This window comes from Eubalaena glacialis, chromosome 15, assembly GCF_028564815.1.
Source record: "Eubalaena glacialis isolate mEubGla1 chromosome 15, mEubGla1.1.hap2.+ XY, whole genome shotgun sequence".
In the NCBI taxonomy this organism is placed as follows: domain Eukaryota; kingdom Metazoa; phylum Chordata; class Mammalia; order Artiodactyla; family Balaenidae; genus Eubalaena; species Eubalaena glacialis.
Window position 1 is genome coordinate 86,836,367 of NC_083730.1, and position 24,296 is coordinate 86,860,662.

The 24,296-nt window shown below is 58.2% G+C and overlaps 3 protein-coding genes and 1 long non-coding RNA gene across 15 annotated transcripts in view; 2 read left to right on the forward strand and 2 right to left on the reverse strand.

The window, feature by feature from the left end:
• Window positions 1–3,389: 3,389 nt before the first annotated feature.
• Window positions 3,390–6,889, reverse strand: LOC133075691 (uncharacterized). 2 transcript variants are annotated; one of them, XR_009697390.1, is made up of 3 exons: window positions 6,800–6,889; window positions 6,398–6,700; window positions 3,390–5,467 (listed from the first exon to the last, which is right to left on the reverse strand). It is a non-coding gene; the product is annotated as an uncharacterized LOC133075691 (long non-coding RNA). The 2 variants fall into 2 exon arrangements; XR_009697389.1 differs by having other exon boundaries at window positions 6,238–6,700.
• Window positions 6,890–6,893: 4 nt separating this feature from the next.
• OGFOD2 (2-oxoglutarate and iron dependent oxygenase domain containing 2) lies at window positions 6,894–10,787 on the forward strand. Its single transcript, XM_061170046.1, has 7 exons — window positions 6,894–7,544; window positions 7,971–8,027; window positions 8,772–8,885; window positions 8,975–9,074; window positions 9,736–9,863; window positions 10,115–10,369; window positions 10,443–10,787. The coding sequence occupies exons 1-7, from the start codon at window positions 7,413–7,415 to the stop codon at window positions 10,704–10,706; spliced, it is 1,050 nt and encodes a 349-aa protein (XP_061026029.1). The 5' UTR covers window positions 6,894–7,412; the 3' UTR covers window positions 10,707–10,787.
• A 1,626-nt stretch (window positions 10,788–12,413) lies between these two features.
• On the forward strand, window positions 12,414–14,741 carry ARL6IP4 (ADP ribosylation factor like GTPase 6 interacting protein 4). 5 transcript variants are annotated; one of them, XM_061169105.1, is made up of 6 exons: window positions 12,414–12,576; window positions 12,880–13,053; window positions 13,483–13,791; window positions 13,902–14,019; window positions 14,443–14,512; window positions 14,591–14,741. In XM_061169105.1, the coding sequence occupies exons 2-6, from the start codon at window positions 12,891–12,893 to the stop codon at window positions 14,645–14,647; spliced, it is 717 nt and encodes a 238-aa protein (XP_061025088.1). In that variant the 5' UTR covers window positions 12,414–12,576; window positions 12,880–12,890; the 3' UTR covers window positions 14,648–14,741. The 5 variants fall into 5 exon arrangements, with proteins under 5 accessions (XP_061025088.1, XP_061025089.1, XP_061025086.1 ...); XM_061169106.1 differs by having other exon boundaries at window positions 12,415–12,576; window positions 13,507–13,791; XM_061169103.1 differs by having other exon boundaries at window positions 12,472–12,562.
• Window positions 14,742–15,483: 742 nt separating this feature from the next.
• Window positions 15,484–24,296, reverse strand: part of PITPNM2 (phosphatidylinositol transfer protein membrane associated 2) — a 143,187-nt gene continuing 134,374 nt past the window's right edge. For 4 of the 7 annotated variants that reach the window (XM_061170407.1, XM_061170409.1, XM_061170408.1 and 1 more), the window contains 9 exons: window positions 22,636–22,800; window positions 20,799–20,947; window positions 20,333–20,449; window positions 19,892–20,008; window positions 19,622–19,770; window positions 19,379–19,528; window positions 18,812–18,995; window positions 18,605–18,733; window positions 15,484–18,505 (listed from right to left, as the gene is read on the reverse strand). In XM_061170407.1, coding sequence (XP_061026390.1) covers window positions 18,182–18,505; window positions 18,605–18,733; window positions 18,812–18,995; window positions 19,379–19,528; window positions 19,622–19,770; window positions 19,892–20,008; window positions 20,333–20,449; window positions 20,799–20,947; window positions 22,636–22,800 — 1,484 coding nt within the window. In that variant the 3' untranslated portion in view covers window positions 15,484–18,181. Of the gene's footprint in view, window positions 18,506–18,604; window positions 18,734–18,811; window positions 18,996–19,378; window positions 19,529–19,621; window positions 19,771–19,891; window positions 20,009–20,332; window positions 20,450–20,798; window positions 20,948–22,635; window positions 22,801–23,867; window positions 24,018–24,296 lie in introns of those variants that run through there. The other 3 variants (XR_009697428.1, XM_061170411.1, XM_061170410.1) reach the window with 3 other exon arrangements.

Sequence of the window (24,296 nt, forward strand, 5' to 3'; positions counted from 1 at the left end):
AAACAGAGCCAGGGTGGTGGGGATTGGGAGAGGGAGACAGCCATATGTACTCAGTGATCGCTAGGGGCTAGGTGCTGGGTGCTGTGTGTGAAAAAAGACGGAAAACTCCCAACCTTCGCGGGGTGGGGGAGATAGAAAACCAACAAGTAAATACATAATTTCATGTGGTGCCAAGTATGATTTATTTCCTGTAAAGGAAATAAAACTGGGTGAGGCAATGGAAAGTGCCATGGGGCTTCTTTAACTGGGAAGGGCTCCCTGAGAGAGGTGAAAGGTGAGAAGGAGGGATCCATGGAGAGGTCTGGGGGGAGAGCATTCTACGTGAAAGGAACTGCCAGTGGAAAGGCTCTGAGGTGGGAACTCACCTGGCATTTGAGGAACAGAAAAGGGATCAGTGTGGCCTGAACCAAGAGCTGAGGAGAGTAGGTCAAGCCCATAGGGGCGGCAGGTGAGGCAAGATATACCCCCATCTCTCCAGCCTCCGGTCAGAGGCTAAAAATGCTCTCTGAATTTAAAACAGTCTCTGCTCCTGACATGGGACAGCGTCCTTCAAGGGGAATTTGGCAAAGTGCAGAACTGTAAATGCACTTTTTTTTCCTGACCCAGTAGGAATTTCTTCTATAGATAGACTTGTGGAGGGAGTGAAGATACTAGTGTGCAGATAGTCACTGGAGTAGCAAAAGTCTGGAAATAACCTAAATACCCTTCCGTAGGGAACTGGCCAAATAATTACAGAGCATCGCTCAAAAGAATACCCTGTAGCACGGGGGGAAAAAGATCTATGTATCTATCCATACACAAATGTTACCTAAAGGTACGAAATGACCTCCAAAATCTATTGAGTAAAAACGAGGGGTAGAATCAAGTTGAAGTGTGATACTGTTTGTGCAAAAACAAAAGCAAATATATAATTGTACGTGAAGAAAAGCTCTTGGATGGATTATCCAAAAGCTAGAATGACTCAGGTCTGGGGCCAAATCCAGGCTCTGTTATTTTTGCTGTGTGAAAATAGCCAACACAATATTGAAGGAGCAAAACAAATTCGGTGCACTGACACTACCCGACTTCAAGACGTACTATAAAGCTGCAGTAATCGGGACAGTGTGGTGTTGACAAAAGAACAAATAGATCAATGGGACAGAATAGAGAGCCCAGAAATAGACCCATATAAATATAGTCAACTGATCTCTGACAAAGGAGTAAAGGCAATACAGTGGAGAAAAGACAAATGGTGCTTTGCAACAAACGGTGCTGAAACAACTGGACATACACATGCAAAAAAAAAAAAAAATCTTGACACAGACCTTACACGTTTCACAAAAATTAACTCAAGATGGATCATAGACCTAAATGTAAAACACAAAACTATAAAACTCCTACAAGATAACCTAGGAGAAAATCTAGATTTTCTTGGGCGTGGAGATGATTTTTTAGATGTAATACTAAAGGCATGATCCATGAAAGAAAGAATTGATAAGCTAGACTTCATTAAAATTAAAAACTTCCACTCTGCAAAAGATATTGTCAAGGGAATGTGAAGATAAGCCACAGACTGGGAGAAAATATATCTGATAAAGGACTGTTATCCAAAATATACAAAGAACTCTTAAAGCTCAACAATAAGAAAGCAAATAACCTGATTTAAAAAGAGGGAAAAGACCTGAACAGACACCTCACCAAATGAAATACACAGATGAAAAATAAACGCGAAAAGATGCTCAACGTAATTTGTCATTAGAAAATTGCAAATTAAAACAACAATGAGGTACTATTACATACCTAATAGAATGGCCAAAATCCAAAACAGTGACAACACCAAATGCTGACGAAGATGTGGAGAAACAGGAACTCTCTTTCATTGCTGGTGGGAATGCAAAACAGCACAGTTACTTTGGAAGACAGTTTGGCAGCTTCTTATGAAACTAAACATACTTCTACCATACGATCCAGCAATCATGCTCCTTCGTATTTACCCAAACGAGTTGAAAACTTATGTCCACACAAAAACCTGCACATAGATGTTTATAGCAGCTTTATTCATAATTGCCAAAACTTGGAAGCAACCAAGATGTCCTTCAGTAGGTGAATGGATAAAATGGTAATTCAGACAATGGAATATTACTCAGTGCTAAGACTAAATGAATTACCAAGCCATAAAAAAGACATGGAGGAAACATAAATGCATATTACTAAGGGAGAGAAGCCAATCGGAAAAGCTACACACTGTATGATTCCAACTATATCATATTCTGGAAAAGATAAAACTATGGAGACAGTAAAAGGATCAGTGGTTGCCAGGGGTTAAGGGAGGATGGGGGGATGAACAGGCAGAGAGTAGAGGATTTTCAGGGCAGTGAAACTATTCTGTATGATACCGTAATGGTAGATATATGGCCCTATACATTGTCAAAAACCATAGAATATACAACTCCAAGAGTGAACCCTAATGTGAACTATGCACTTTAGGTGTTAATGATGCATCAATGTGACACTCGATTGTAACAAATGTACCATCTGGTGTGGGATGTTTGTAGTGGGGGAGGCTCTGTGTGGGAGGGGGGCAGGGAGAACGTGGTAAATCTCTGTACTTTCCACTCCATTTTGCTATGAACCTAAAACTGTTCTAAAGAATAAAGTCTATTAAAAAATTGGTTAAATGGCCAATTTTATGTTATGTATATTTTAACCACAATAAAAATTGTTCATAGCAGCTTCATTCATGACATCACCAAACCGGAAACAATGCAAATGTCCATCAACTGTAGAATGACTCAGTGAATGGTGGAGTGGTCACCAAGTGGAATACTATGCAGCCATGAAAAAGGATGAGCCACTGCTACACATAATGACACAGATGAATCTTAAAAACATAATGCTGGGCTTCCCTGATGGCACAGTGGTTAAGAATCCGCCTGCCAGTGCAGGGGACGTGGGTTCGAGCCCTGGTCCGGGAAGATCCCACATGCCGCAGAGCCCGCGTGCCACAACTACTGAAGCCTGCGCGACTAGAGCCCGTACTCCACAACAAGAGAAGCCACCGCAATGAGAAGCCTGCGCACCTCAATGAAGAGTAGCTCCCACTCGCCGCAACTAGAGAAAGCCCACGTGCAGCAACAAAGACACAACACAGCCAATAAATAAATAAATTAATTAATTAATTTTAAAAAAAAGAACATAATGCTGGGGGTGGGGGAGGATAAATTAGGAGTTTGGGATTAGCAGATACAAACTACTATATATAAAAGAGATAAACAAGGGAACTAGATTCAATATCCTGTAATAAACCATAAAGGAAAAGAGTATGAAAAAGAATACATACAATATAAATGAAAAAGAATGTATATTATATATGTACGTATAACTGAACACCAAAAGCTGACACACTGTAAATCAACTATACTTCAATTAAAAAAAAAAAACATAATGCTGAGTGAAAGAAGTGGTATACAAAATAATACATACTATATGATTTTATTTGTATCAAATTCAAGAACAGGCAAGACTGATCTTTGCTCTTAGAAGTCAAAATAGTGACTACCCACGGGAGGTGGGTAGTGACTGATGGGGACATGGATGCAGGCTTCTGCAGGGCTGGGATGTTCTGTTTTGGGATCTGGGTGCTGTCTAGTTTGTGAAAATTCACCAAACTGTACACTTATGATTTGCACCCATTTGTGCATGTGTGCTGTCAATTCAAAAGAATATGTATAGACACATGTGTACATATATATACACGTACATAACATACATATATACATATACATACACGTACACGTACACACACACACACATCACTCTAGAATCCAAAGGATGGGTGTTCTAATTCTGGTTCTGCACTCACTAGGTTTATGACCCTAGACAGGCCCCTGTACTTCACTGAGCCTCTGTTTCCTCATCTGTAAAATAGGGATAATAATACCTCACAAGGTCAACAAAAGTACGTCAGTGCTGGCTACGAGCATACTGATTCGGTGCTTACTATTAATATTCTGGCTGCTGTTCCCTTTGGTGACCAAGCCCAGGCTGGGGCAGGGTGGGGCTGGGAACTCTGTTTCCAAGGAAGAGATGGGGCATGGGGAGGACCAGTCTAAACTGAGGAGCAGGAAACGGTTATCTTGCAAAAACTACTGTAAAAGGAGAATACGAGCCAGGGAGACTGGGTGTGCACGTGTGTGTGTGGGGGGGGAAGCTGCTCGGGTCCAGCCTGCGTGGTGGCTGCCTGGGGAGCCGGTCTCCCTTGGGCCTCCTGGGGAAGGAAGGCACTTAGGAGTGGAATGAACGCAGAGCTGGGGAAATGGATCCTTTCCTGGAGAGCAGGGCCCTTCACTATCGCTGGGCAATCAAGATGGCTGTAAAACTTTAATCACCTTCTCAGGTCACACAGCTCTGGGCTGGGGAGCTGGGTCCTTGAGGGGGGAAGCAGGTCCCCAACCGTCGTTCTCCTCCCTGGGGAAGCCTGGTAGCTTCAGGAGGCTTGGGCTGGGCCCCAGGATCTCCACGGCCCAGTGACCTGGATTTCACACCTGAGGAGGGGAGGGGGCACTGAGAGACCTGGCTGCGCCTTTAGGAACAACCCAGCAGAGTCAGACTTGGGTTCCATTCCAGACTCCACCACGTATGAGCTGTGTGACCTTGGTGGGTCATTCAAGCCATCTGAACCTCGTTTTCCAAATCTGTAAAATGGGGATAGTTCCTACCGCATAGGGTTTGCTGTGAGGACTAAACAGCTTCCCTTTGCAAACAGAGTAAAATCCAAAATGTTACCAGTGGCCTACTACGCCCAATTTGGTCTTAATACCATCTGGCCTCGTTCCCTATGACTTGTCCTCTTGTACGCTTTTTGCTGTTCTCCAAGCATGCCAAGCTCAGCCCACAGCAGGGCCTTTGCCCCTTCAGTCTCCCTGTCTAGAACCCTTTCCTGCAGATCTCGCTGCAGCAGTTAGAGCTCAGCTGAAATGTCACTCTTCAGGAGGACTTCCCTGGCCACCGTGTCTGAAGCAGCCACCTCCGGGCACTCGCCATCCGATCAGCCTAGTGCCTTCCCAGCACTTACAACTGAACGAGGATAACCTGATCTCGTACTGGTCTCCTTGCTTGTTCCTGTCTCCCCCACTCAACTGAAAGCTTCAGAAGGGCAGGGATCTTGTCCGTCACTCAAAACACACTTCCACACACTCACACGCACTCCTTCCACACTACCAGACAGGAGGGTCTCGCTGCCCCTGCCCAACCAGTGTGAAAACCAATCAGGCTGTTGTGCAGGCTCTGTCCAGAGAGCAGGGGCCCTCTTCCGGCCCCTCAAGGTGCTGGAGGGGAGACTTGGCTGGCTCGAGCCTTGGTCCCCCGAATGTGCTGATGGAGACAGCTGGGAGGATGGCCTGGCACCGCATCACAGGGCTTGGAGGTCTCCCATCTTCCTTCTGGGGTCCTGGGGCTTCAGCAGGAGCAAGGGGTGGGCCGCGGAGCCCTAGAGAAGAAAGGAACAGGGGCTGTGTTGCCTCTGTGTGTGTGTGTGTGTGTGTGTGTGTATGTGTGACTGTGTGTGGGATGTGTGGGTGAGTACATTTGTGCGGGTGTGCATGTGTATGAGATATTGGGTGTATGAATAGGAGTCTGCGACTGTGACTGTATGTGGAATGCTGTGTGTGTTCAAGCGAGGGTGAGTGTTGATGGTATGTGTGAGGGTGTGAGCGCATGTGTGACTGTGAATGTGTGTTAGCATGTGTGAGCATGTAAGGCTGTGTTTGTGTGTGTGACTGTGGATGTGAGTGTGTGAGCGTGAACCTGTGTCTACACATGGGGAAAGGAAAGCAGAGTTATCAAGAAAATGCCAACAAGGGAATTCCCTCGCAGTCCAGTGGTTAGGTCTCAGTGCTTCCATTGCAGGGGGCATGAGTTCGATCCCTGGTCGGGGAACTAAGATCCCGCAAGCCACACGGTGCGACCAAAAAAAAAAAAATATATATATATATATATATTTATATACGAAAAAGAAAGAAGGAAAGAGAGAGACAGAGAGAGGAAGGGAGGGAGGGAGGGAGGAAGGAAGGAAGGAAGGAAGGAAGGAAGGAAGGAAGGAAATGCCAACAAGCCCAAAGAGAAAAGTCAACATCCCTCAAAATCCCGCCACTCAGAGAATTCCTATTGTGGTGAACAGGGAACTCAGAGGGCAGACTGTTGGGTTCACACCCCATATGTGTCCCTTACTGGAGAGTGACAGAGGGCAAGTCACTGCACCTCTCTGGGCCTCAGGTTCCCCCGTCTGTAACACGGTGCTATAATAGTGCCTAGCTCAAAGGTTTGCTGTAAGGATGAAAGGAGATAAGGTGGGTGGTAGATGTGTTAGCTCAGGTCCGGTAGAGAGGAGCCTCGGTCAACAGCTGTCATCTGTAGTCACCTGTAGATCTAGGGTAAGGGCCAGAGTCTTAAAGCCCCAGAGTCTTCCTCCCCACCCTCATCCCTGCATCACGCTGAGCCATGGAGGGAACTCTAAGGCAGGGGGCAGGGGTCATTTCCAGGGGTCAAGACTTCCTCCCCAGCTGCACGCCTTAGTTCTGCCAGCTCAATAGGATTGACATCGAAGCTTCTTCTCGAGGCTTTGCAGACCGGGGTCTTGGGGATGCATGGCGGACCATGACGGGGTTCCCAGGTATGGCTTGCGTCTGCTGTGATGGGTCTCCCCGAGGATGGAGGGCACGCTCTGTAAGACAGAAATATACTCATCTCACACCGCGGCTGTACAGAACTTGAACCTGGTTGCGCTGGGTGTGGCCACCGACCGACCACGCCCTATTCACACCTGAATTCGTCGGGAGCACCACCGGAAGTCTCACCGGACGGAGCGTTTTCGTAGGGACACTCACTGGGGCGATCCGCGGCGAACCCTAAGAGACTGTGGCGTTGGCAACGGGAGCGCCGGGCAAGGACGCGGGATAAATGCTAAACCCAAGCTCAGACGCACAAAACTGGAGAGCAGTTGGAGGGAACGAGGTCAGACCCTAGAGCTCTGTCCTCGTGGCGTTCGCTGGTTCTTCAAAACCTCCGAGCAGAAAAGGGAGCCAGCGTTTAAGCAGAGGGTCTTGAGATCCCGAGTCCCTACTTCTCCACGTCCTGTGAATGTGTGACTCAGTTCACCTATCTGTAAAGTGGGACGATTAATTCCCGCCTCGTGGATGGAGAAACTCTGAAGCGGAACGAGAAGGCCGCGTGCTCCCAGCGGAGGCTGCCAGCCCCAACCCGGCCGGGAGCATCTTCCTGCACCGCAGACCGTTTTCTGGGGCGGAGTCTTCGTTCTTTTCCGCACTTGGGAATTTAGAACGGACCCTTGGCCGCTGGTTCCAGACCGCCTCGGCTGGGGGCGTATCCGGAAGTGTCCCTACGGAAGCCGGCGGGTCCGTGCGCGGCACCTCACCATGGGGACCGCGGCGGCTCCGCGGCGCTTCTGCCGCTGCGCCTGCTTCTGCTCCGAGAACTTGTACGTGGCGCGCTACGGCCTGCACGTGCGCTTCCGGAGCGAGCAGCAGCTGCGCCAGGACTACGGCCCCGTGAGTGGCCTCTATTGGCTCTGCGGGGAAATGGGCGGGGAGGGGTGGCGGAGGGGTCGTTTGCTTTACCTTTGGCGCGCTCAGGTCTGACGATAAGAATGACTTAACCTTTAGGTACCTCATTGTTTTCAACCTTAAATGGGGATAATGGTGTCTTTAGTGAGGTTGTCGTGAGGAGTGAATGAATGAACGTACATGCAAAATGCTCAGGGCAGGGCCTGGCTCAGAGTACTCTGTCAGCGTTATTACCAAGAGCAGCTGGGAACCCTGCTCTGTGCTCAACGTGCTTATCGCATTCCATCCTTACAATGATCCTGTGAGGTCGGATCATCTCCATTTCAAGGAGAAACTGAGGCTCAGAGACGTTTAAGTGACTTAAACGTCACAAGGTCACACCGTCGCGCTCACTGGCCTTTCTGCTCCCAGATCCTGCGCAGCCGAGGCTGTGTCAGCCCCAAGGACTTCCAGCAGCTGTTGGGAGAGGTAACAACTCCCCGCCCGCCCTCGATTGCTCCCTCCGCACCCAGCCTGGCCCTTCCTCATTAGATTTGCATCAGCAGTTTGAGAAGTCTCCCAGCCGCAGGCCTGCCAGTGTCCGACCCTTAGACCTCCCCTTTCCCCCTTCCTGTCCTCACTCACCACAGCACCTGGGTCCTGGCAGCAGAAAAAGAGAAAGCAGGGAAAACGCCAAGTTCTCTGCCTCATGCCCTTTTGAGATGAGATACTTGGGCTCCAGGGAGGAGTCACTTGCCCAAGGTTTCACAGCAGGTGGAGTTGAGGTCCCACCCAGGGCCGCCTGGCTCCTGGCTCTTCAACCCTCCCCCCACGCCACTTCTGCGGCTGCTGCTTGTCTCCCACCCGGGGGTTAAGTGTCGGGAAGCTTCCCAGGACAGGCCGCTGCAGCCTCTGGAACACAAGCTTTGACCGGGACTCCGTTTCCCCTCCTTGAGTGGGCCCAGCTGGTTGAGGAGCAGCGAGGGGTCTCACCCCAGCCAGGCTCAGGCTGGTGCAGCCCTGAGTGGGATGGGCCCCCTTCTGGAAGGATTCCCCTTCGGCTAACAGCTTAGCACCTGCCATTTACCCTGGTAGAGTCAGGAGCACAGGGAGACGTTGCTCTCAGCCCTGGCCATGCCCTGGGCTTCCTGAGCCTCAGTTTCGTCATCTGCACAGTGGCCTCGGGGGGGATGGGAGGCCCCCAGCTCATAACCAGGCCCTGTGTGACCCCAGCTTGAGAAGGAGGTGGAGCGGCGGCAGCAGCTGGGGCAGGAGTCGGCTGCCAGGAAGGCCCTCATTGCGAGCTCCTACCACCCAGCACGGCCCGATGTCTACAACTCACTGCAGGTACCTGGCAGGGGCAGGTTACTGGAAGGAGGCGGAGGCGTCCGGGCCTGGGGGCTGTCTGCCCCACGGCTTGTGTGTTCTGCCCCCAGGATGTGGCTCTGGCCTCCGAGTTTCTGGCCGCAGTTGAGTACAGCACATCGCCAGGTGCAGACCTCCAGGGCCTTCTCCAGCGGCTGGAGACAGTGTCGGGTGAGGTTTTGGCCCATCACCTTGCAGCACTGGGGGTGGGAGACAGGTCCCTCCACCCACCATATCTGCCTCCAAAAATCAAACCAGCAGGACTGAGAAGGGCTGGCGGGACAGACCCATCAAGAGCAGGGCATCTGTATCCATTCACTCACTTATCCAACAGTTATTCAGTGCCTTGCATCAGACACGCTCAAATAGGGGTGATTGAAGAGGTTAACAAAGGGACAGTTGAGACAAGTGTGGGCTAAGGAATCAGCAAGGGCTGGGGAGAGACCCGCCCCAGGGCTAGCAGCGGGGGTGGGGTTGGGGGTAGGGAGCCGTTCCTATCCCAAGACCTGAAGAAGTGGGCAAGAATGAGGTTTCTTGAACCTGCCAGGACCTAGAGCTGTGGGAGAGGGCTCACTGGACAGGGTGCACATCTGAATTTGGAAGCTAGACCTCAGGGCAGGGTGAGGCTTCAGGGGTGAGTAGGGGGCCCAAGAATAGGGCTCCCCTGCTGCACGTTATGTCATTTAATCATCACAAGAGCCCTGAAGGTGAGTACTCACGTCATCCCCATTGTACAGATGAGGAAACTGAGGCTGGGGGAAGTGAAAAGGTTATGGGCAGATTGAAACCCACACCGGAGCTCCCGGCCAACCGACTGTCCCTCCTTCCACAGAGGAGAAGCGTATCTACCGGCTGCCGGTGTTCACAGCGCCGTTCTGCCAGGCCCTGCTGGAGGAGCTGGAGCACTTCGAGCAGTCGGACATGCCCAAGGGAAGACCCAACACCATGAACAACTACGGGGTGGGTGAGGCTCCACCCGGTGGGCCCGAGGAGGTGGGGACATCGCCTGGTGAGACGTATCCCCAGCGCTGCAGACCTTCTCCAAGCCTCGGTTTCCCCATCTGTAAAATGAGATCACAGCAGGGTTATTATGAAGTTAAGCACGTTGATGTTTGCAAAGCACTTAACAGTGTCCTTAGTAAGGGACTCCCCCAGGGACCCAGGGTGAGGCCCTACCAGTTTCCCTGCTGACCCTGGGATCCCCCGCCCAGGTGCTGCTACACGAGCTGGGCCTGGATGAGCCACTGGTGACGCCACTGAGGGAGCGCTTCCTGCAGCCGCTGATGGCCCTGCTGTACCCAGAGTACAGGGGCTGGCTGGACACCCACCGCGCCTTCGTGGTCAAATACGCGCCAGGCCAGGATCGCGAGCTGGGCTGCCACTACGATAACGCCGAGCTCACCCTCAACGTGGCCCTGGGCAAGGCCTTCACGGGGGGCGCCCTCTACTTTGGGGACCTCTTCCAGGTTAGTGTGTGTGACCGGTGGGGCAGGACCGGGGCCACTGAGAGTGCCCAGGCCTGAGCCCCGCTGTCCACAGGCGCCTTCGGCCCTGGCCAACCCCCTGGAGGTGGAGCACGTGGTGGGCCAGGGCATCCTGCACCGGGGGGGCCAGCTGCACGGGGCCCGGCCCCTGGGCACTGGTGAGCGTTGGAACCTGGTCGTCTGGCTCCGCGCCTCTGCTGTGCGCAACCGCCTCTGCCCCATGTGCTGCCGCAAGCCTGACCTGGTGGATGATGAGGGCTTCGGCGACGGCTTCACCCGCGAGGAGCCCGCCACGGTGGATGTGTGTGCACTGACTTGAGCCTGGCTGGGGCCAGTGTGGGGGGGGTGAGGGGCAGAAATAAACACCCTGCAGCCCTCAGCACATCTTGGTTCAAAAGGACACATGAGCTTCTGGGTCATTCTTTCAGCAGACACGTTGGCTTAGGTCGGGTTTGTTAGAACCAGAGCCTGAGACAGGGATTCCTGTGCAGGTGGTTTAAGGAGGGGATACTCTTGGGAGAAGAGGGAGCAGGACAGAGCAGGAAGGAACTGGGCCAAGATGGCTTGAAATGGCATCCAGCCTCAGCCCGATCCCACGGGGCTCTCTGGAGCATGCATCATACCACAGTTTGCCCTCCACATCAGATATTGGCTATAGGGTGTTTTGGGGTAGGGAGGGAGTGAGTAACTTCCCAGACATCCATCTCGAGGGCAGGGTGGTTCCCAGAGGCCAAGGGAATCTTCGAGAGAAGAGTACAGGTGTGAGGGACTTCCCTGGTGGTCCAGTGGTTAAGAATGTGCCTTCCAATGCAGGGGACGTGGGTTCAATCTCTGGTCGGGGAACTAAGATCCCACATGCCATGGGGCAACTAAGCCCATGCACAGCAACTACTGAGCCCACGCACCTCAACGAGAGAGTCCATGCGCCACAGCGAAGAGCCCATGTGCCGCAACTAAGACCCGACGCAGCCTAAAATAAATACGTAAAATAAAAAATAAATAAATGTTAAAAAAAAAGAGTACAGGTGCGAGGTGTCGGCAGCAGACATCACGCTGGGAGTGAGCAGCCCGTCTACAAAGGGAATTTAGATGGGCCGCCAACAGCATCTTCTGGACCGTGTGGAGGGGTTACTGCAGAGGGATTAAAAGCAGGGACTTGGAGCCAGACCTCTTGGGTTCGAATTCTGATTCGGCCGCTTCCAGCTGTGACTGTGGGTAAGTCACGTGATTCTCCGTGCCTTTGTTTCCTCCTCTGGAAAGTACTCGTGTCCTAGAGGTGTTGTGGAGATCAAGTGACTTCCCGTTTATACAGTGATTTTTAACAGACCTGTGAGTTTGCTGTTGTCGTTACTATTCAAGAGTTTGCAACTTGGCGGCCCTAGGATTGGATGAGGCATGCAGCTACGCTGTGTTTGGGAGGGTTTTCCATGTTGAAAGCTTGAGTTCTGGCTTCCGTGGGAAGGTGGGAAGATCTGGAAACAGCGGGCCCCAATCGACACTGCAGTAATCAGCGGGAGCGGACTCAGTTGCCTCCACTCTAGACAGGCCTGCGGTGCACTTCCTCACAGGGGTCCTTCCGTCATTCATTCTCATCCTCTCTCTGGTCCTTATGGACATTTGAGTTTGCTACCTCTGTATTACTGGGTGGAGACGGTGTAAAGACCAAGGCTCTGGAGCTTACGGCCCGTTGCAGTGGACACGTTCGCAGACAATCCAGAGAGGAAAGCGGCGCGCAGTCGCCTTCTTCCCTGGGGCATCACGGAGACTAGGGATGCTGCGGGCGCGGCGAAAGGACAGCGATGGGAGAGGGCATAGCTGCGGCAAAGGACCCGCGGGCTCCGGGACTGGCGCCAGGCTGGAGAGCAGGTCTCTCGTCTGGGAGCTCCGCCTGGAGCCCCAGCTCGCCTCTCCGGGAGGTCAGTGCGTCAGACTCAGTTTCTTGGGCTGTCCCAGAGACGGAACCTGGGGCTTCAGAACTAAAGGCAGCAGCGCCTTGCTTCGCGGTCGGACGGCCTCCCAGAGCACTGTCCCGGGCCGGAAGTCGCCCAGCCGCCGCTTCCTCACGCGAAGGCGTGGTGCGGGGTTGACGGTCCGGCCGGATGCGCGGTTGAGGAGGGAGCGGAGCAGCCGCGGGGACTTTCAGGCGGCGAGGCCGCGGAGGGCGCGGGGTGGAGGGTACGAGCGCGCGGGTAGGAATGAAGGACGCACCTGGCAGCTGAGGATCGTGGCCGTTTCTAGAGGCGCCTGAGCCGCGTGCGCAGGCGTGGAGCGTCCGGGCGGGGGCGGGCCCTCAAAGGGGCCGCAGCGGAGGATTCGGGAGTCCGCGGGGTACCCAGGGGTGGGGGTGAGTGAGGATCGTGCGGTTGCACGGACCCCCTCAGTATCCCTGCTCCGGGTGGTGACCAGGCCCCGAGTAGAGCCGCCCTCGGAACCCAGTCTGTGGGCCGGCCCTGTGATCAATCCCCAGTTTAAGCGCGTCTCCCCTTCTCCAGCCCGCGGCGCTATGGCTCACGTCGGCTCTCGCAAGCGCTCGAGGAGTCGCAGCCGGTCCCGGGGGCGAGGGTCGGAAAAGAAAAGGAAGAAGAGCAGTAAGGACGCCCCGAGAAGCTGCTCGGCTTCTAGATCCCAAAGCCGCAAGGCCAGCACCACCTCCCCTGGGGCGGAGGGTGAGAACCAAAGGGAATGGGAAAGGGGTGAGGGAACTTCATGGAAGAAGTTGCAGGCAGCTGGGCGGGCTTCTCCGGACTGGCTGTGGGGAAATTGCGGTGAGCGCTATTCAGAGGGACACAGAGTGTAGATCCTGGATATCTGGGTTGAAAGACGCTCAGAATCCAGCGGCTGGGCCAGCCCATTGAGTACGGAGTGAAGGGAGCACTTCATCATATTTTTGGTGCAGCTGGGTTTGAGATATGGAGGGTGGCCGCCCTGCTCCTGGGCAGTGACTGCGCAGCCCAGAAAGTGCCTCTCCACAGGGTGCAGAGCCCTCCTCTAGAAAGCCCTGCCGGGAGGGTCTCACCCCTCTGTAGTCAGCCTAAGCCTGCTACGGGCCAGAGCAAGGGGACGAAGGTTTACTTCTTCGCCTCCTGGCCTTCCAGCCTCACCTTCTCCCTGCGTCACAGAGAGAAGCAAACACAAGGCCCGGAGGAGACCACGATCCAGCTCCTCCTCCTCTTCTTCCCGTTCTTCCAGCGGCTCTTCCTCCTCGTCCTCCTCCTCTTCCTCCAGCGATGGCCGGAAGAAGCGGGGGAAGCACAAGGACAAGAAAAGGAAGAAAAGGAAGAAAAGGAAGAAGAAGCTGAAGAAGAGAAACAAGGATAAGGCCAAGGTGCGGCAGACTGAGGCTGTGCCCGGACCCTCGTTGGACCAGTGGCACAGAGCAGCTGAGCAGGAAGAGGGTGGCCCAGGTACAGTGCTGCCCGGTGTGCAAGGCGGGGAGGGTCCCCTCCATGAGGCCCCCATTCCTGAGCAACCCCCCCCCCCCCGCCCACCACCTCCCTGCCATCTTACCTTCCAGTCCTGACGGACGAGCAGAAGTCCCGCATCCAGGCCATGAAGCCCATGACCAAGGAGGAGTGGGATGCCCGGCAGAGCGTCATCCGCAAGGTGGTGGACCCGGAGACAGGACGCACCAGGTGGGCAGCCGGGCCCCACAGCTGCATCTGGGCGCCCTGGTCCCAGACCCGCACTCTCAGGAGGAGGGGTAGTGGCTGCTTCTGCTGCTCTAAAAGGACCGAGGATGAGGGAGAAAAAGGAGCCACTCGTTGATGGGACTTCTCAGGACATTGCTGCCCATCCCTCAGAGCAGGCGACTGCAGGGGCTGGAAGGACCTTGGGGGGGGGTCTTCAAAGAGCCGCTGTTGGCTGGTCCGATGGCAGAGCCCACCGGGCCGCCCTCATCCCTGTCCCAAGGGTGGGAGGGAGGGGTGGGAGCGGCCAGGCTCTGCCTGCTCGAGGTGGTGGGGGCCTGAGGCCGGGCACCCCTCTGCCGGATGCTTCTGGTTCTGTTGCTCTGGCCTCTAACTTAGAGGCTCAGCCTCTTCCCCCTCCTCCTCTAGGCTCATTAAGGGAGACGGTGAGGTCTTAGAGGAAATCGTAACCAAGGAACGACACAGAGAGATCAACAAGGTGGGTGTCGATCCCTTGCCCAGGCCCACCCCCAGCTCTGCTTCTGATGTGTCCCCTCCTGTGTGCTTTCTTCCCCAGCAAGCCACCCGAGGGGATGGTCTGGCCTTCCAGATGCGAGCAGGGCTGCTGCCCTGAGGGCCCCACTGGCCAAGGCCTGCACACAGTGTTGGTGGCACGGCCTGAAGGCTGGCCTCAGGGTGGGCAGCAGGGAGCCCGTCGGATGCTGCTTGTCTCTCTCCTGCAGATCGGCCTCTGGCCCAGCCTCCTGTCAGTTGCAGGGGGTGGAGGTCAGGGTCACTGGCCTAATTGGCTCCCCTAACTCCTGAAAGAGTGCAGCTTCCCAGATATTAAAGGTACCCTGGTTGGAGACTTCTTCTGTGCTGTTGCTTTTTGTGCTGAGGTGGGGAGAAGAGTGCAGCCCGACTTCCAGGGCAAAAATAAGGACTCCAGAAGCTTTTGGGGAAAGCACAGGCCACGCCAGCCGCCTTTGCCCTCCTCACCCTCAGATGAGGTCCTGCTGGACCAGACCCAGGGCCCCCACCTCCAGCTGAATCCCAGACCCTTGGCTCTTAAACTGGATTTCCTCAGGCTTGGAGGGAGGCTACTGCCCTCGCTGCTTATGCCACAGACGACCGCAGTTGAGAATCCTGGTGACCCGGGAGGAATCCTGGCCCAGCTTACTGGCTGTGTCCTCTGTGAAGTAGAGGCTGACAGTACCCACCTCCCTGACTGGGTTGCTATGAGGACCAACTGAGTTCATGCCTGGGAAAGGGCTGGAAGGGGCTAGAAGGGGGCCCAGCATAGGTAAGAACCACGTGAGTGTATTGGTATTACTGTGAGCGTAGCTGACACTGTGTACTGGGAAGGACAGCCTCTCCCCTCACAGGACAGGCAGGGCCTCCATCCCGGCCCCCGCCCCCACACCCCCCCCCGCCCCCTCTGGTTGCCGGCGCAGTACTGAGACCCAGAAGGAAGCCTTCCTGCTTCTTTAATTGGTGTAACAGACGACGACACAGTACACAGAGCACACTCAGGCCTGATGGAGCAGGGACAGCAAGGGCGGGCGGGGGCAAGTCAGGACACCACTCACATTCGGTCCAGACAGACAGACAGACAGGGGGCCGAGACGTGAAGACTGCGACGTGGCGGGCGGGCGGGCAGCTCAGACTGAGCTAGGAGGGGGGCGTGGGGTCTCTGCTGAGTCCCTCTTTAGAAATCAAAGAGAAGGCAGGTGGGGGGATCTGGGGGGGCGGGCTGAGGCTCAGTCCTGGGGGCTTGGGGGTGGGAGTGGGACTAAGGCTTCTACTCTAACAGGCCTGGGGTGGGGTGGCAGTCAGCAAGGCCTGCTTCACCCTTTGGTTACGACTGGTCGGGCCTGAGCCCTGCAGCTCAGCACCCAATGCTGTAAACATTTTTGGTATTTTTAAAGGACTCTGTCCTCCCTCTCTTAGTTTCTGAAAAACTGGTGCTTCCTTAAGAGGATAATGTGCCGGAAGGAATCTTCAGGGAGGCCAGGAAGCAGACCTGGATAGAGAAGAGAGACGTCAATGGGGAGGCTGGGCTGCCCACCTCACCATCTATGGCTGAGGGCCGCTGGGAGAGGCCCGGGGACTATTGCTGTTGTCCTTGGCATGGCTGGCGGCTGGGCAGGCAGGCAGGGAGCTCGGAGCCATGGGGGAGCTGCCCACTGGGAGAGGCCGAGCCCACTGCCCACCCGGCCTCCTGGGGCCAGGCGGCCTCCCAGCCTTTATTGCAGGCGGGCTGAGACTCTTCCAGGTGCTCCTCCGGATGGCTGCTCACCAGGCGACAGGCGAGATGGGGTGAGGTGGGACCGACAGGAGGTGGCACTGGCCATGGGGCCCCTCGTCGGGGCTGTGATTGTCGGGCCAAGCGATTCCCACTGGGAGCAAGGGGTTAGATATTGCACTTTCACTGCAACAGTTACATTAAAACTTGGTCCATAAAATAATCGTCGCTTTATACATAACGCCTGAAACAACAACAAAAAGCTACATCTTAAATATGAATAAACCCTGAAGGTCCCATCCCTCCAGACATTTTTCTCTGCACAAAATAAATAGCTTTCACTCTGTACAGACCCACTTTTGCAGAACATTTACACGACCCTTTGGCTGTACATATCTACACACGGGAAAATGTTAACATCCATCTGTGCGCCTCCCCGTCCCAGCCCACGAGGCCCTGAGGCCGTATCCAGGTTGGCAGCAGCTTCTCACAGAAGCAGCCTGGTCGCTGGACGGCTGGCTGAGGCCCGGCAGGCTCTCCCGTCTCAGAGAAGGTGGAGGAGCAGCAGAGGGGCTGCCCGGGGCTGAGGCCACAGCTGAGACTGCGGTCGGTTCCGGGGAGGGAGGACTGATGCTCAGACCCAGCGCGCAGGACAGCGCGGTCCTTAACCAGGTGGGAAATGAAGTCGTGGCTGCCTGCCCTGAAGCTAACTAAGCGAGTTGTGGCTTCTTAGATTCGGCATCGAAACGGAATTGGTGTTAAAAAAAACCTAAGTGTGTGCCCCACTCACCCCAGAGTAGAAATTCAGTGGAATTAACAGGGGTCAGGCGAGGCAGGGAGCCCACGCCCCGCTGCCTGGGCAGGGGACAGGGCCCTGGGACCCAGAACCAGGCTGGACTCCGTCACAGTGCTGGGCGTTTTCACGTGGAGGGGCTGCGTTTGGTACTGAAAGAGTTAAGAAAAGGAAGCAGCCAAGGATTGCTCATTTAAAAAAACCTCATAGAAATCAGATTGGAGAAGTAGAAAGGTGTAGAAACGTGGAAGGGGGGGGGCCGAGGCGTGGAGCCTTGGCTGACGGCCAGCGAGGAGCGGAAGAAGTAGGCCCGGCCGGTCCCGGCCCCGCAGCCCGAGGAGAGGCTTATCAGGAGCCACCCACCTCGGCTTCACCGGCCGGGCGGCCTGGGCTCTGCCTGGGGCTGAGATGACGCCAGGCCCTCGGCTGGACGGGGCTCCCGGTGGGGCAGCTAGAAGGGGTTGGGGGTCCAGGGCTGCCATGGGCTGGCGGGCCAGGTGGAGCTGCGGAAATTACCATATGGCCTTTCTCTCCTACTTGTACAAGAATTCTCTGCCCTGGAGCCTTCTGTGTGGCGATGGGTCCTGGATCAGCAAACGCTGAATTTTCACGCACGTCAACGGATCTGTAGCCATAGGAGATGGTGATGGGTCTCCACCCTCAAACTTCAGTGCAAAACCAGTGAGGTCGAGCAGTTGAGTAACTCGAGTTAACAAGAAGCAGGCTGTCCCCCGTTGGAGCTGCTACCAAGTGGGAGGGGACTTGGGGGTCGGGGCGAGCTAGTGGATGGGAGGTGCCCAGGCCTGGCATCAGGGTGCTGGGCGGTCAACGCAGGGCAAGCGTCCGGGAGTGCCTTCCCGGCCAGTCCACGTTGGGGGGGGGGGATCCTGGTCCCTCCGTCATCCTCGGGCTGGTCGTCCTGCCAGCTTCCACGACAAGCTGGAACCCCGCAGACCCTAACACGTGAGGCAGGGCTGGGAGGGCTGTGTGTGGCGCGGCCCCGTGTCCTCCGCCGGGCCCTGGGACAAGCTGGGCCCCAGCCGACTGTCCGTGCCCAGGCCAGGCCTCCTGGCAGGGCGGGCCGCCCCGGCCTAGCACCATGGAGACCACAGCGCCTTGCTCCCGGAGCCCTACTTGGGGCCCGCAGCTGCCCCCGGCTCGGGCCGGCCGGCCATGGCGCGGCCCCAGCAGCCGGCCGCCACGCTCATGCTACGTTGTCCCCGCTGCTCGCCGTCCGCCTGGCTCTGCGTCCGCTCGTGCCGGTGGCCGGGCCCGCTGGGCTGGGCCGAGATGGTGCGGAGCAGGTGGTTCCGGGAGCGCAGGAAGTCTCCCTGGCCGGGCAGGCCGAAGCTGCCCTTGCGCAGCGCCATGCGGGTGGCCGCGTTGCGGGCCGGCCGCGCCCGGTGGTTGTACTTGAGCTGGGCCAGGTGGGCCGCGTAGCCGTCGGTGATGAACTGCGGGGGAGGGAAGGCAACGCGGAGCACGGCTGTCAGGGGGCGGGGCTCCCGGGGCTGCCCGCCCGCCCACGCAGCCGCCAGGACGCCTCCGCTCACCTGGCACTGCTGCTGCAGCTTCTTGGTGGGCCGGCCCACGATGTAGATCTGCATGGGGGACAGGCTGATGGAGCTGTAGACTGCCACGTCCTTGGTGGAGCCGTAGGCCGCGTGCACGCGCAGGTGCAGCTGTGGGCAAGACGGGCGTGGGCGCGGGCTCGGCCCTTCCGCCCGTCCCCACCCCACTCCCTTCTAGCCGGGACCCACCTCAGAGATGAGCAGCTTCAGGAAGTTGGCCTTGTGCCTCAGCGGGTCGTGCACCAGGCCGTCACAGAAGGACACCACGCCGTGAGGGAAGTTGTGCTGGGCCAGCCATGCCACCACCCGCTGCTTCTGCATGTCAGGCCGGCCCGTCACATAGATGATGAGGTAGCCCAGGTCCTGCCAGTGCCTGGGGGCGAGGGGCAGGCCTGGGTGTCCCACGGACGCACTGTCCTCCCTCCTGGGCCGCCCAGCCAGTCCCCACGGGGGCCACTAAAGAGCGCCTCTCGGGTCAGGTGCCGACAGCAGCAGCAGCAGCCAGACTGGCCGCAGCGCGGGGCTCACGATCCCCACCCCCGCCCCTGCAGCAGGTGTGACTGGTCTCGTTAGAAGCAGCCCCGCTCCCCAGGTAAGGGAACTGAGGCATCAACAGCAAGAGGTTACAGCTGGGAAGTGTGACCAGGCCGCGGGGTCCCTAACCCCACGTCCCCGCTCTGGCACCCAGGGTCCCCCACCGCCCGGCCGTGGAGCTGCCTGCCTCCGAGCCCACCCGCTGCTGCCCGGAGCGCTCACCGCACCACGTCCACGGCCCCAGCCCGCACTTTGGGGTCGCTGCCCATGATGGACACGCTGGCGGCGAAGGAGCCGTCGATGCTGAAGACCACGAACTCTGTGCCCTTGGGCAGCACGGTGATGTAGCTGTCGGCAAACGTGTGGTCTCCCCTGGGAGGGGGCAGCTCATCAGAACCCACCAGGGCTCCTTCCTCCCGCCCCGGACGAGGCTGACCCGGCCTGCTCACTCCTTGGAGCTCATACCTGACCACCATCTTGACGGGGTAGACACCCACGCCCAGGCGGTGGGTCTCGGGGATGGTGTAGGAGACGCGCCCGCTGCTGTTGGTCACCAGCGTGTCCAGGTACAGCCACTCACCCGAGGGCGGCTGCATCATGATGTGCACGTCCACCTGGAGCCGGGAGGGCTGGTCACTGCTGGGCCGCGCCCTTGGCCTCCCCACCCCCACTTCCCACCCCCCAGCCAGAGGGAGGCGAGGTGGGGGGGCTCCCGCGGGCTCCCTGTGTCTTCACCTTCTCCCCGGTCAGGGTGACCATGTCCAGGGGCCCATACATGAACCGGCCTGTCAGGACCTGCGGGCCATCCTCGTTGGCGACCGCGTCATTGATCCGGTGATTGGCCGTCACATTCTGGGGGGAGGAGGAGCAAAGCTGGGTCAGGGCTGGGGATGGAGGGGCGGCTGGGGCCTCCTGGGCTCAGCTCAAGCTTCCCATGGGCCTGGGGGGTGAGTACGGGTGCAAAGCTCAATGACCCAGCTCAGCCACTGAGCTACGTGGCCTTGGCGCTGGTCCCCGTCTGTAAATGGGGTAACAGCTCCAACCCCAGACTGTGAGGATTAAGTAAGACAGCACACTTCTCTGTGACTCAGTTTTCTCATCTGTAAAATGGGGTCTTCTCGCGAGGATTCAATAGGACGACAGCTGTGGGGCCTGGGCACTCAGAGGACCCCTCACCCGCAGCTTCACGTGGGTCCTCTTGCGCTGCCACTTCTCTCTCGGCTTTGACGGAGTGAACACCGAGACCTCCTTGCCGTCCAGTTCCAAGATGCTGGAGTTGTCGTGCCTCATGACCTGGGAGGGGACACAGAGGGAGGCCATGGGGCAGGCTCAAGCCTGGGGCTTCCTGTTCTAGAGGGGAGAGGCCAGCGGCCCTAGGGGCCATGCTACCCCTGGGAGGGTTTGAGGGGGGGACACTATTTAACCCCACTGCAGTCTGCCCTCTGGCCCGTGAAGGTGCACATCCATTCACCCCATCTCAACACCCCCACGGCTTCCTGCATCCTGCTGGCTGTGGCGTCTGCTGGGGCCAGAAAGTGGGGCTCCCCACCGTCCTCATCTATGAAATGGGGCCACCTCAGCAGCGGTGTCAGTCGGGCCTCCTGAGAGGTGCAGGTGTGCCCGGCAGTGGGACCCTGGGTACCTGTCTCAGCAGGAAGGAGACCACATCCGTGGACTCCCAGTAGCTGGCATGGAAGAGGTGGGGCAGGGCCACGGTGGGGAAGGCCGTCAGGGCGTCGGGGCAGTACAGGGCGTAGTCGATCCGCTTCTGACCCCACCACTTCGCAGCAACTGCCAAGAGGAGGGGCTGTGACTGGGCTGGGCCCCATGGGCTCACCTGGCCCCTCAGGCTGGGCTCAGCCCAAAGGCAAGACCCTCCTCTGACCAGAGAGAAGGGCTGCAACCAAAGCAAGTCTCCTTCTCCCAGACGCGGCGACAGGGGAGAAGCAAGCAGCCAGGGCGCCCGAGGAGGGGGAGGTGGGGGCCTGCGGCTCAGCCGGGAGGATGTGGAGTTACAGGGGGAGGGGACAAGCCCAGTCTGGAGGCAGGACTCCCTGTCCCTGGTCCTGTCGACCCCCTGCCCTGGGCCTTATCACTGCCCTCTCCAGGCTTCTCCTGGACCCCCTGTCTGCCCCCGCAGGCCTCAAGGCTGTGAAAGGCTTTGCAGAGATGGAGTCACGATTCCTGGGCCCCAAGGCAAGGCCCGCTGTCCTCAGCACCTGACAGGCAGGGTGTGAAGTGAGGGCCTTCAGTCTACGGAGCCTGCGTGTGAAGCTGGCTCCCCCTCTGGGCTGGGGGACCGCCCCAGGTTTGCAAAAGCCTCCCCGGTGGCTGCATGCAGGAAGTGCACCTGGTTAGACTCGGGGTGGCCCTGCTCTCCGCCTGCAGCCTGCCTGACGGGCAACCCCCAGTCCTCACCCGGCCTCCATCCAGCTGCCCCCCCTGCCCCCCGCTGCTCCTGCTTCCTCCCTGGAAGTCTGGGTGCTCCCAGACCAAGCCGCCAGCTCCCCGCTAGGCCTCAGCGGGGACCCGGGGGTGAGGCATGCCTGGAAACAGAGCGTGACCCCAGTTAGAGGAGGCGGACGTGTGTGCATGGAGGGCCCGTGACGCCCGGGACCTTCTCTGATGTCCAAGTCGGGGAGGCGGGGGCCCTCCCCAGGCTGGGGCTCGCCTGCTGGCCCGGGGCGGTGGGCGGTAGCGGGGGAGGGCAAGCAGGGACGGGCACCTGACGCTGGGGCTGTGGCTGAGCGGCGCACAGGCTCAGCCCTGCTGGGGCCACCACTGCCCCAAGGGGCCAGGAGGACACCCACGCCGGCCTTAGCCCCGGACCCCTGCTCTGACAGGCAGCCTGGGAGCCAGTCAAGTGGCAGGGGGCCGCTGGCCCCAGGGGAGTGGGGGCGGGGGTGACCCGGACTCCGCTTCCAGCTGCTGAGAAGCTTCTGAGACGGGCAGGAGCGAAGGAGGCCGTGGGTGACTCTGCCCCCTGGGGCGGCAGGAGGGGCTGGCACAGGAGACCTCGCCTCCCTGGCTCCCCTCGGCCACTGCTGCAGCTTCTCCAGAAATGGGACCCCCAGCTTTCTCCTTCAAGGAGCACCTGCCCCCCTGGGGCTAGGACCCCTCCTCCCAGACCCATCACTCCCCAGCTGAGACAGCACCGCCAATCTCCCACTACCTGGACTTGCCCCCCCATGCCCTGCCCCAGGGCCACCCCTTTCAACGCTCCTTCCTTCCGGAGTCCTCTATGGACACGGGGGCTGGATCACTCTTCGCTGCGGGGCCGTCCTGGGCACCGTACGGTGTTCAGCAGCACACCTGGTCTCTACCCACCAGGTGCCAGTGGCGCCCACCCCAGTTGCCTCCAGACGCTGCAAACTGTCCTCTGGGGGACGGGCACAGTGGCTGCCGTTGAGACTGGCTGCGACAGGGCACAGCCCCCTTGCTGTGACGGGGAGGGCAGGCCCCGGCACTGCTGCACTCACTCTGGGCAATGCTGGATGCCGTGTAGCTCTCAGCCATGCCCGACACCTGGCTGGCGATGCTGATCTCGCTGGCCCGGCGGAAACCTCGGGCAGTGGGGGCTGTGCCGGGCGAGGAGGGGGCCGCGTGCTCTTGGAAGACCGCGTTGTGGGCCTGGAGTGCATCTGCTGCAGGCGGACAGGGACCAGAGACCGCGGGTAAGGAGGCCTCGCCCAGCCCGGCCCTCCAGCCCCCGAGCAGTGGGAGGGGGCGTCCAGCATGTGCCGGGGCTGGGGCGGCTGGAGCGGCCGCTGTGCCAGGCAAGGCCGACACGTCCAGCTGCAGAGGAGCAGGGGCATCTGAGCACAGCTGGCAGAGTGGATGGGCCCAAGCGTGCCAGGGCCTGCCTGCTCAGGGCCCAGAGCTGAGGCAGAGAGAAGGGAGCGCTGGGGCAGGGGTGGACAGACGGACCAATACAGACACAGTGGGCAGGGAGGCAAGGCGGCCGGGCTTATGCCCCACACCGGCCACCCTTCCAGTCCAGCCTTCTTGGCCTCTGGGGCTCGGCCTGGCCTGACCCACAGCCCGCGGCAGCTGGGTTTGGGGGCGCTAACAACAGGGGCCTGGGGCAGCTTCCCAGGGATGCCCAGCACTGAGGACTGAGAATGAGGCAACACCCCTGCACATCCCTCACACACGGGCCACATCGAGCCAGCCCCGAATGGGCATCTGGGGACAAAGGCAGGTGCTGAGGGCTCGAGCCAGGCTCACCTGGGCCCAGCCTGAGAACGGGGCTCGGCTACAGGACCCACATCTAGCCGGGGTGCAGGAGATGCCTGGACCTCCTCAGGGAGAGGGAGTGGGGCCCTGAGAATCCAACCCCTCGCCAGGACCGAAGTCTTCTCCTGGGGGTCAGGTGGGTCCCAGCGGGCTCGAGGCCTCACCCCAACTCCTGCTGCTAGCCTCACAAATGGGGGAGAGAACCCTCGGACTGACACCTGTGCTGGGTGACCCTGAGACGGCTGCTCCCCTCTCTGGGCTCCTGCGCCTCCTCTGCTTTGGGTCCCCTCTCTGCTCTGCCCAGTGTCCAGAGAGGGGACACCAAGCCTGCTCCCGGGGACCTGTCCTGGGCGGTCTCTGCTCCTCGCCACCACAGTTCCACAACTTCCGGGTGGCCAAGGAGGGCATGGGGGTCCCTGAGGACCAGCGGTCAGCCGGAGAAGCAGACGCCACCACGAGCAGGGGGGTTACACACACTCAGCAGAGCCCGGGCTGGGGCGGGGCCCGTCTTGCCAGGTGAGTGCAGGAACAGGGATACTGGTCTCCAGGAAGCCATCCCTGTGAGGGAGGGGGGCCAGGAGGCCGCCCTCCAGGACCAGCTGGGGGTTTCTCTGCACGGTCTGGACTGGAGGCATATGGGGAGAGAAGAGGGGACACAAGAACAGACACTTGTGTGCACGTGACACAGACACGCGCCGCTCAAGAGCCAGGACATGACAGGACTGGGACACGAGGGCAGGTGGGACGGGCCCTTCCCGGGGGGCGAGAGTGGGCCACGGGCAACCCTCTCTCATGCTCCTGCACCCCAGCTTCAGGCTAGGTGACCTGGAGGCTCCGGAGCTGCCTGCCATGGGGCTTCCTTCACAGGGCAGGACAATGCCCGGGACTCAGCCAGGGGCCCTCA

Excerpts from the sequence above, each read along its gene's own strand:
- ARL6IP4 (XM_061169105.1), top strand. The coding sequence starts at position 12,891 with ATGGCTCACGTCGGCTCTCGCAAGCGCTCGAGGAGTCGCAGCCGGTCC. Across the intron at positions 13,792-13,901 it reads GCAGGAAGAGGGTGGCCCAG|TCCTGACGGACGAGCAGAAG; the intron begins GTACAGTGCTGC and ends CTTACCTTCCAG. Across the intron at positions 14,513-14,590 it reads GACACAGAGAGATCAACAAG|CAAGCCACCCGAGGGGATGG; the intron begins GTGGGTGTCGAT and ends TTTCTTCCCCAG.
- OGFOD2 (XM_061170046.1), top strand. The coding sequence starts at position 7,413 with ATGGGGACCGCGGCGGCTCCGCGGCGCTTCTGCCGCTGCGCCTGCTTC. Across the intron at positions 7,545-7,970 it reads TGCGCCAGGACTACGGCCCC|ATCCTGCGCAGCCGAGGCTG; the intron begins GTGAGTGGCCTC and ends TTCTGCTCCCAG. Across the intron at positions 10,370-10,442 it reads ACTTTGGGGACCTCTTCCAG|GCGCCTTCGGCCCTGGCCAA; the intron begins GTTAGTGTGTGT and ends CGCTGTCCACAG.